The sequence below is a fragment of the Cyrtonyx montezumae genome, unplaced genomic scaffold (genome assembly GCF_038088225.1).
Source record: "Cyrtonyx montezumae isolate F1298 unplaced genomic scaffold, pur_monq_1.0 scaffold_24, whole genome shotgun sequence".
NCBI lineage: Eukaryota > Metazoa > Chordata > Aves > Galliformes > Odontophoridae > Cyrtonyx > Cyrtonyx montezumae.
This window is the reverse complement of record NW_027071981.1, coordinates 2,819,122-2,829,810: the sequence shown is the minus strand read 5'-3', so window position 1 is coordinate 2,829,810 and position 10,689 is coordinate 2,819,122. Positions and strand designations below refer to the sequence as shown.

At 56.1% G+C, this 10,689-nt stretch overlaps 1 protein-coding gene across 1 annotated transcript; it reads right to left on the bottom strand.

Annotated features, from left to right (window-relative positions):
* Positions 1 to 1,698: 1,698 nt before the first annotated feature.
* Positions 1,699 to 7,452, bottom strand: BCL2L11 (BCL2 like 11). Its single transcript, XM_065739487.1, has 3 exons — positions 7,086 to 7,452; positions 4,917 to 5,029; positions 1,699 to 2,091 (listed from the first exon to the last, which is right to left on the bottom strand). Exons 1-3 carry the CDS (start codon positions 7,420 to 7,422, stop codon positions 2,002 to 2,004), a joined length of 540 nt encoding a protein of 179 aa, XP_065595559.1. The 5' UTR covers positions 7,423 to 7,452; the 3' UTR covers positions 1,699 to 2,001.
* Positions 7,453 to 10,689: the final 3,237 nt, after the last annotated feature.

The window sequence follows — 10,689 nt, the reverse complement described above, 5'->3', positions numbered from 1 at the left end:
TGGGACACAGTGGGGCAGCACAGCCTCCAGCCTGGCTGGGGTGGATGGACACAGCAGCCACTTGCTCCCCCCCAGCGCAGAGATCCTCCTGCAAAACTCTCTGCCCAACTCACCCCTGCAACGGAGGCCGTCTCCCCGCAGGACCAGAAAAGCTAAGCTCAATTTGCTCCATCTTCCTCCCATTGAGTGCAATGAGGGGCACGCAGCCCCACGCCAACGGGTCACCGCTTCCCACCTGGTGCAAAGAGGTCAGACTGTACAGCTCTTCTAACATAGGAACACTGATCTTCACAACGATGGCACGCAGAACAGTTTCTTCTGACGTGCGTATTGCAATGTGGTAGGAAAAACTGCTGTCATAGGGCTGGGTTTGCTGCTGCTTCTGTGGTGCTGGTGAAATCAGAAGTAACTTCAGCATCTGGAAGGTGATTTTAGGACCACCTGTACCAGCTGGAGGAAAGGGGACAGTTCTGAAGGTGAGAGGAGTACGTTTGTGCATAGAATCACAGGCAGTCGAAGCAATGAGACGCCCCAAAAAGCACCTGCTGTGCAGAAGCCTCCCGTGTGAGATGAACCAGAGATGACAGCAGGGCCTTCATCAGCTGGGACGCAGAGCTATGCCAGTGACCTTCTTGATCCACGTGGCTGCGCCTCCAGGTTTAGATGAGGTGCTAAGGGATTTGATTTAGTAGCTCAGTGGGTAGGGATGGTGATAGGAGGATGGTTGGACTAGATGATCTTGGAGGTCCTTTCCAACCCAATGAACCTATGAACCTATGAGAGACAGGGCACTGTCCTGCGACGTCAAACACCTCCTGAGGTCTTCCCAGGCAGAAGGAGATGTGCCATGAGGAGAAGACCTGCCCAAGGATAGCAGGGTGCTGACCCCACGCTCTGTGATGAGTTGATACCATCTGAACAGCATGCACGAGCAAGCCTGCATCCTTCAGCACCGCACGGCCTCTCATTCGGCTGGATCCCACCGCAGGAACCTTCAGGGCCTTCATCCCCTTGCTCCTCGCCTGCACGCGGTGGACTTCTCCCATCTCCCTGGTCCAGTCCAAACAGAGGATCCCAGAAAACATCCAGCATGCAAAAAACCCTCCTGGGTTTAACAGCAACACGCTAACCATGCCTTAGGACAGCTCCTGGAGTCGCACAGCAGGACCTGTCACTGGGTGCAAAACTGCAGTGGTTTGGGAACTGTTTTAACCTGCCTCCACAGACATTTTATTGCTGAATTACTCAGTCACCAATATTATATATTATAATATTATGCAAGACATAAGCATTTTCACACGTCTTATAGAAAGAATTTCTAAAAAAAAGGCAACCTGGTGGATTGTTTTTTTGTTTGGTTGGTTGGTGGTGATATTTTGGACCCTGGGAATCTGACAGCTAAGTCTTGAAATTCAGAATTTAAAAATAAAAATTGGAAAACCAAAACAAAACTAAACCAGTCAGCAGGAAATAGGCAATTTGCATGATGCAAATGAAGTCGGATTTGGGGTAGCGTTAGGTATTTACACGTAAAAGAAGTGCTGATTAAAATCCCTCCGCCCTTCTTCCATCCTCATCCTCTTTGGCGGGCAGGAGGAGGTGGCAGTGCACTCCCTGCAACACCTGCAGCACAAATAAGGCAGCTCTGCAGATCAGCTGGATCTGGAGGGTCTTGGGGCGCATCCAAGATGAGCCGACAGATTTCCAGAGACGATGAGCAAACATCGTCACTGAGGACTTCTTTTCCTCTGAGACGCTTTAAAAAATAATAATTAAAAAAAAATATTAAAAAAAATTGAGAGAAACACAGTAAACACCACTCTCAGATAAAAATGGAGCTTCAGAGCGTCCTGGCAGGTCCACGTGGGAAATCCACCCTCCTCCGGCCACCGCGTGCCCCGGCCACGGGGGCAGCCTGGAAGCGCCAGGTTCTGACGTCGGCTTTTCTCCGTTGGGTTTTGGAAGAAGCCATCGAGTCCCAGCAGCCCCGCATGGCCAGTGTCACTGCATCCTCCAGATGAGGCGGATGATGTAATGCAGGAGGCGAAGGATGACGACCTGGGGATTTCCCACATGGTTATCCAAGAAACCCTAGAAGGGAAACGGCGGGTGGAAAATAAGAAGGTGACTTGAATTCCCGGCTGCACGGCCCCTGATGTTTGTTATTTGTCACTGCCAAGGAAGTGCAGAGGGAAAACACAAAAATAAAATCAAGACAACTCAACTCAATGACATCGAGTGCTTCAGTGCTAGAGAAGCCACTGCTGGCATCCCAACCAGCACCAAACCAACGCAGAACAACAGTGCTGCAAGACGACCAGTTCCCTGTCCCCAGCCCTGGTATTTCCCCCCAGCACGCTCATCAACTTCAGTTCAAGTTCGCTGAAGTCAACTCAAGACTTCTCCTGAGCAGAAGATGACACAACACAAAGGGCAATTGGCCCAACGCTTTCAAGCGAGGCTGAGCACATACTTCTCAGCTCTTGCTAACACTGGAAACGGAGAAACCCAGTGATCTTTCATGCTGGCTTTTGATAAGCTTTATCCTCAGTGGATAAAGTGGATAAAGGTGGCCAAAGGCACCTGCTCCCAGGCACGTTTGCCATGAAAGCTTGGAGAGGAGATCACTCTGACTCCCTCACCCGGGTGTGAGGTGCACGTAATGCTGCTTGGGGCTGCAGGGTGGAAGCAAGCAGTAAGCCCTGCTACGAGAACAGGGAGGTAATAACAATAATAAATATTAGAAAAAAACTAAAAATGAAAACCCTTCGGCAGGAAGAGCAGCAGGAGCACAGGCAGGTTCCTGCTGATGGCAGTGGCCAAGGCTACAGCTCTGGTGGCTCCAGGCACAGCCACTGCAGCAGAGCACTGTGCAGGACCAGCATTTCACAGCAACACTCAAAGAGCATTTACTTTTGGTCTTCTTTTTCCTTCCCCAGCCTCAAAACAGGAGTCCCAGCACCACTGCCTCTGGTTTCCCACGCTGTCAGAACACAGTGTGGTTCGAGCTATATTTAGTGCAGCAGAACCACGTCTGTGCACACCCTGCATGTGCAAACTCCTCTCGTGGGCACAGGGGCACACAGAGCATGCTGTCCCCCCCAGGAGGATGCTCAAGCATCCCACAGCCAGGTGCAGAAGGGTGAGCAATGCAGTTTTGGCTCACTGAGCATCCGCTGTGCGCGGAGCTGGGCTTCAAGGCGGGACAGCACAGTGGCCACTCCTGCTTGCTCAACCTCTTTGTCACAGCAAGCAGGATCTATGCCGAATTACTCAATTCCCTCTGCTGTTTTTGCCCTGGGGAGCTTTTAAGGGCAGACAGATTGACACAGCCAGGCTGCTTCTGGTGACCCCTCGTGGTGTCCCAGCCAGGTCCTGTCCCGGGGCCCCCAGCTGGGCACTCCGGGGCAGAGGAGCAGCACCAACCCGTCCGACAGCCCCAACCTGTCTGGCGAGCACTGTTTTGGCACTGCTTAGTTCCCCATTTCCACCCGTGCTCAAAGGGCAAACCCAAATGAACCCACCATGTCAGGAGGGTGACGGTAACAGGAGCTGCCAGCAAAACCTCATATTTATCCCTTCCCCGGTGCTGTGCCACCCAGCCAGCTCTGCAAGTGTGAGCTTCTTCAATAGCAAGCTGCTCGCAGAAGGAAAAGGCAACTTCTCAGGGAGCGATAGCCAAGCACGCTAGGGACAATAAATCCACAGCAATTACTTAAATGCTCTGAAAGGCGTTTGGTTCTGGATGCAACAGACAAGAGGAATTCATCAGACTAATTGAGCCTGCGGGAAGCGATGCTACTTTGTCCTTGTGCTCCCCAGTGAGCCCTGCTGCAGCCCTCACCCACGTGTGCAGCAGCATGGGAAAACGAGCAAATCCACAGGGGAAGCTGCTGACTCCACAGCAGGGGAAAAAAACATATGAACTCATAAAGAATGAGCTGGTAAGAGCAGAGGTGGGAGTGGATGTGGGGCAGCACCAGGGCAGGCACTCATTTGGGGAGAGCTTCTGCCATGCAGACTCTGGACACAGTGAGGAAGTGACTCATGAGTGAGGAGGGATGAATAAAGATGCAGACAGCCAGCACATCATCATCGACTTCTCCTGTGCCTCCTCTTCCCACAGGTGAGCCAAAGAAAGGGGAGATGGACTAGAAACCACATGCACAAACATGCAGCTGTGAACAGTGGATGAGAGGCAAGTTGTCACCTAACACTGCTCTTCTGATAATTGCTGTTACTTCATCTCTTCGTGCTGACTTTTTTGTGTGCGTGTTAGTACCACCCGTTTTTGTTGCACCGCTCGAAGATGACATTTTACAGCCTCACAGCTGTAGTGGCACAGTGATGATAGGCTGATGGTTGGACTGCATGATCCAAGTGGTCTCCAACCTTAATGACTCTATGAAACATGTGCTTTTTGAAGGAACTACCACTGAATCCTTCTAGAGAAATAAGCTGCCAGAGCAGGCTCATCCCCGCTGCTATCCTTTGACACCAGTGACCCTTCACAGCAGCAATTCCCTTATAACAGCAGTGCTGGTACCTGAGAGCTGCCCACCACTCAGCACAGCTCCTTCCAACACCACCCTGCTACGCCTGAGCTCCGCTTGCCTTGACTTTTAGAAGCCTGCATCCCTCCTTACCACCATTCCAGTGCTAACCCAGAGACAGGGCGTGCTTTACTGGCTCTCAGTACCGTGAATGAAGCCGCGATACCCGAATATCTCCGGTCCCAAGGTGATGCTGAGTACATTTAATGACGCGGCGGCGGCAGACGACAGCCACCCGCGCATCCTTTTCTACATTTGAGTGAACAAAAACACTTGCCACAGAGCTAGTTTCCAGATATGATTAAGCTTTTCCCTTTTAGAGACCGTGCGTAAAGAAATGGAAAGTAAAAACAAGAAAATTACCCTTCTTGGACAATAGGAGGCATTGAATTCATCCCCGATGCGCCGCAGCTCCTGTGCAATCCATATTTCTGGTTGTATTTCTTCTGCAAGTGAGTGAGATCGCCACCTGGAAGCTGCACACAGGGAAAACAGAGCATTGGAAACAGGAACAGCTCAAACAGAGAATACTCCATTAAAGCTGGGAAGAACACAAGCGAGAGTCGCCGCGCGATGCGTGCGCTGCAGCGTTGTGTCATTACTGTTTCTGTGTCATCGTTTGGTTTTTATTCATTATTAAATCAGCAGCTTCTTCCCTTGTGAATTCTTATTTTACCCTTTTCTAAACCTAACGATTTCTCACAGGCAAAGCAGCGACTCCTTCCCTGACCTTAAAAAAAAAACCTCTGTCCTGATTACTGGACCTAACTCTCCTATTTCCTCCTCAAAAAGCTGAGGTGTCCAACAAGACGAGGAGAATGGCTGCCTGCTGTGCTAAGAGGAAAGCCACAGTTGGACCGAGCGCACTCAGAGCAAACTTGAGGACTTTTCATCTCCACCATGGGACTGGAAGGCTCTGCTCTTCAGCAGAAAATAAACCAGGGGCAGGAAAATGGCACTGGCTTATAAAAGGAGGGAAAAAAAAGAGCTAATACATCAGTTACACTCAGTACACAGCACCGAGCCCTTCACTCTCCATCTTAAGTTCCCGTGCATGTGGTACAAGCCCCCAAATATTGGAGGGGAAATGAGCAGCTGCTGGTGTGGCACCTGTGCCCCCTCCTGCCGAGGAAAGCTCAGATTTAAGCAAGGAACACAGCCTAAAAATTAAAATAAAAAAAAAAAGTAATAAAAACAACAACAAAAGAAAACACTACACACACACACACACACAGAAAAAAAAAACAGCACGCAAAACAAAACAGAGCATTTCACAAACTTGGCACCAAAGGGCTCGCGAGGGAATACGAATCGCTTCCAATCTCAAAATATTCAAAGGATTAGTAGGGCAGTTAAAAAAAAAAATAATAATAAAATTATTAAATAAGGAGTCTGGCTCCGACCCGACTGGAAAATGCATTTCTGAGCCAAGCTGACACGGCTTGGCTCGCGGAGCTGTTTTGTTTTCACACTGTAGTAGTGCAGGAGCGGTGCCCGCCGCCTTCCCGGGACAGCCCCACTCTATTTCTTCCCCCGTTGGCTGAATGAACGGCAGCAGCACGGGAGCTGTGCCCACACAGGAGCATGGCAGCACCGAGAGGGGCACGGCACGGCCCGCAGTGCAGCCCGCCCCGCCGGGGCCGCGTGGCTGAGAGTGAAATCGGGCTGAGGTTTTCAGAAAGGACTTTCTGCGGCGCTGCCGGATCGCGATATCAAAAGCGTCCAGTCATAATCGCAGAGAGGCACGGGAACTCGCGGAGCGGGGCCGCAAGGGCAGCAGGAGCCCGATGTGAACGAGGGCAGGTGGCCCCACACCACGCTGCGGGATGGGGCTGCCCCAACACGGGGCACCAGGCAATGGGAAATCCCGGCTGCGCACTGCGGGGCGGCTGGACCGCACGGCCTTTCCGGTCCCTTCCAATTCCAACAACTCCACGGCGTTACGGTTTCCTCTTGTGCCTCCTCTGACTGTGCCAAAGTGAAGTCTGGAGCCTGAACGCGCGTGCCAAGTTTCCCTGCCCCACGTCACCCGTGTAGGGTGGAGCAGGAGCCGCCACCTCCGACCCGGGCGCAGCCCCGCGAAGCGGCGTGGCACGGGACGATGCACGTCCCTGCAAAGCAACAGCGTCGCGCCCACGCTCACGAGTGGCAACCGAGCCGCCTTCCACGCATCGCAGCGCGAATCGCCTCCAACACACAACCACACCGACCACCAGATAGCGGCTGCCCGCAGCACAACCCGAAGCCGGGCACGGTCCCGGCGGTGCCACGCGTGCGCTCGCTCAGCGCGTTGTGAAACTCGCGGCGAAGGTCAGAAAACCTTTCCTAAGGGCGCGTTTACAGTCAGCGCTGCAGCTGTAACCGCAGACCTTAACCATGGCGGGAGGGGGGGGGGGACACAACAAGAAAGCAGCAAACAGCAGCGATCAGCACCGAGGCACCGCGTGGCCACGCGTGTCCGCCGCCATCCCCGCAGCGCTGCACGGGAGCGGCCGCCCCGCCCCGCCCGGCACGGCACGGCACGGCACTCACCCATGGCGCTCAGGTAGTGGCTGACGGCCTGGCACGGCGGGCTGGGGGTCTGCGTGGCCTTGTCGCAGCTCATGGGCCCGGGGCTGCGTTCGGCCTCGAAGGAGAAGTAACCGCTGGAAGAGCGCGGCAGCAGCGGGGACCTCCGCACGAAGAAGAAGAGCGGCGAGCGGATGGCGAACGGGCCGGGGCTGCCGGGCGAGGCGGGCCGGGCGGGGCCGGGCAGCGCGGCGGGGGCTCCGGGCCGCAGCGGGACGGCCGGGCCCGGCCCCTCTCCCGGCGGCAGCCGCCCGGCCCGGCGGTCGCGGGGCGCCTTCGCCTCGGGGGGCTGCTTGGCCATGGGCTGCGCCTGCGGGCGGAGCGGAGCGCTGAGCGGCGGGAGCCGGCCCTGCCCGCCCCTTCCTCCTCCTCCTCCTCCTCCCGCCGCTCCCCGCCCGGCCCCATTGTTCTGCCCGCGGCCCCGCGCCGCCCGCCCCGCGCCCGTCTCCCCTCCCGCCGCCCCCCGCCCTCCCCTCCCGGCCCCCGCTCACGGTGCCGCCGGCGGAGTCGCGGGGGCGAGAGGAGGAGGAGCGGGCGGCGGCGGCGGGCTGCAGCCGGCGGCCCTGTGCGCGGTGCCCGCAGCCTCCGCCTCCTCCCGCGGCCCCGCCCCGCCCCGTGTTTACCACCGCTCGGCCCGCCCCGCCGCGTCCCGCCCCGCTCACCTCCGCTGCCCTCCGCCGGGAGCGCGCACGTGCGGGCACGCGGCTCCGGGGGCGCGCGCAGTCTCTCGGTACGCGCGCACACTGCGTTACTGCGGGAGAGGAGACCCGCTTGCGGTCATCCAATGCAGCCCAGAGCACGCCACGGATCCCTCGGTGCCACAGCCCCACGGCTCTGCAGCACCTCCAGGGACGGGGACCCCAACACTCCCTGTGCAGTTGTGTCACTGCGTCACCGCCCTTTGGGAGAAGGAATTGCTCCTAACACCCAACGTGACCCTCCCCTGGCACAACGTGAGGCCGTCCCCTCTCGTCCTATGGCTTTTCCCTGGGAGCAGAGGCCGGCCCCGCCTCACACAGCCTCCTTTCAGGTCCTCCTTTCACTCGGCACTCGGTCTGAATGGACTCCATCCCATTGGCCTCAGCCCATCAGCGCAGCCTGCCTAGATCGCCCTGTAGGACCTTCCTGCCCTCGGGCAGATCGACTCTTTCCCCCAGCTCGGCGTTATCTGCAAACTTAGTGAGAGTACATTCAGTGCCCTCATCCAGGTAATCAATAAAGATATTAAACGTGGCCAGCCCCAGTACCAACCCCTGGGGAGCACCACTCAGGACCAGTGGGATGTAACCCCAATTCACCACCACAGTCCAGCCGGATTTGTACCCAGAGAGATGTACAGCTGTCTGAGCCAAGAGCTGCGGCTCCTGCAGGAGAATGATGTGGGAGACAGAGGCAAAGGCTTCACTAAAGTCCAGGTAGACGATGCTGACATCCGTCATCCTTTCTCTCATCCACCGGGCAGGTCACCACACACCATCACACCCACTGATATGGGACCGGGCTGCTCGATGTGGCTCACGCTGCGGCTGGAGGGTGAGGGCACAAGCAGTGCTGGAACACACAGCACTGACCCCTCCACCCCACAGGAGGCTGAAGTTTCCCCTTCTGAAAGACAAAGGGAAAATCCTTGGGGAAATTAACTGGGAAAGGGCAATAGGGAAAGCTCAGGCGGCACTGCCGCGTGGGGTCTGAGCCGGGAAGGGAGCGGCTGCGGCAGGCACAGCGGCAGTCAGACGCTTCTGCTATTTTCTCCCCACAGATCACTTTGGTTTCAGTGTGGGTGGCTCACGCACACAGAGGTTCGAGGGTAAGCGTCTCACAAGAACAGGATGTCCTTTGCACCCAGACCATATTTTGGGGGTCAGCAAGTGTCCGCATCCTGGCTACCTGCGTTCTCCCAAGAACTGCCCTCTCTCTCGCACACCACGGCCCCGTGAGGTGCAGCAGCCACACAGATGGATCCCACGTCGACTCAGAAGGCTGTGGGACAAACACAGCCCCGCGAGCACCTCGACATCGGTGGCAGCACTGCTGGCCAGTGGGATGGGCCCCACTGGGCTTAATTCTGCTCCACCCTGGAATGGAAAAAGATGACTTCTGCTTCTCCAGCCCGTGGTGATAAATGGTGCTTCACACAAAGCCAGCAGATGTAATCAGTTTCAGCCAGATGCCTGAAGTGCAAGCCTTTATCTGAATGGGTTTTGGAGCCTGACCTTTACGGGGCATGCTTTGTGCAGAAGGCTGCCATTTTTCAGCCCTCCGGGCGCACACAAACAAAGCTGCTTGTGAATCATGTGAGGAGCCCCAGAGGTGGCAGGGGGCGAGAGAAAAAGAGGGAGATTCTTATCTGGGAGTAGGAGGAAGAGCAGCGCTGCTGGGGCTGCAGCCACCCCGAGCCCAGTGGCAGCGAGACACAGCCTGAGAGCAACGGCTGTGGGGCACACACAGGCTGGCACCTGCTCCCAAAATGACCCCCAAGGGCTGGGGACACGCACAGTATGGGACGGCAATGCCACCCCCAAGCAGATGTGCGTGTTCCCAGCAGGGCAGGCTGGCAGCACCACAGGGTGACATTAGTGCCACGTCCATATAGGATTGCTGCTTCATTAACATGTATCCCTCGCATTGGGGAAGTGCCTACAGCTTCTTGACACACCATGGTAGGGAATGCTGCCGGCACCAAGCAGGTGTGTGCTGACAGGTGGCCACCAAGCCATCAGAGGACATGGGGCAAGCACATGCCAGCCCCTCCTTGGGGGCCCTCCCCCACCACAGGCACCATGGCACCAAGCAAAAAGTGAGCAAAGTTGGGTTTTCTGTAGAAGAAAGAGCGAGCCACCCACGTGCCAGGAAATCTCTCCTCTGGGTGTGGGTGGTGGGGGCCCCAAGATGAGTTATCTCTAAAGGGCAACTCTGGGGATACCTCGAGATTGGCATCAGCGTGGATTTGGTGCACACAGAAGGAAATATCAGCCTGAGCAGCTGAGGGTTGTTTTTTTTTTTGTGTGTGTGTTTTTTTTTTCCCTTCAAAGCTCTTTTTTCAGTAGTGTGTTTTCAAAGCTGTTAGAAAACAGGAGCCCAGCCCACCCCCCACCCCCCCAGTCACCATGCTCACAGTGCCTGGGATGCTTTTACCCTTTTCAATGGGAAATACCACGGGTAGCAGCAGCCCAGGCCCAGCCCTGCGCAGCGTGGGCAGCATCCCCAGCTGTCCCCACCAGCTGTGCACCCCTCAGCCATTGGAATCCAAGAGCATGGGGTGGGAAAATCACAGCCAGCATCCCCCCCCAAAGCTGAGAGACAGGGCAGATTGCAGCTTGCCTCTACCCGCTGTAGAGAACAATGTGAAACTCCTACACCCACGCGAGCAGGCAGAGGCTCTGGCACCTCAGGCACAGCCCTGACATTTGGGTGCTGGAGGCTTGGGTGCAGCTGCTGAGGCCACACCTGTGCTCTCTTGGGAGAGAGCACACACGGGTCACACACCTGAAGAAGCCAGCAGTGCCATTGGTACGTGGAGGTGGGAAGGGGAGAGCAAATGCGGTTGGGTAAAATTTGGGTATGCCCA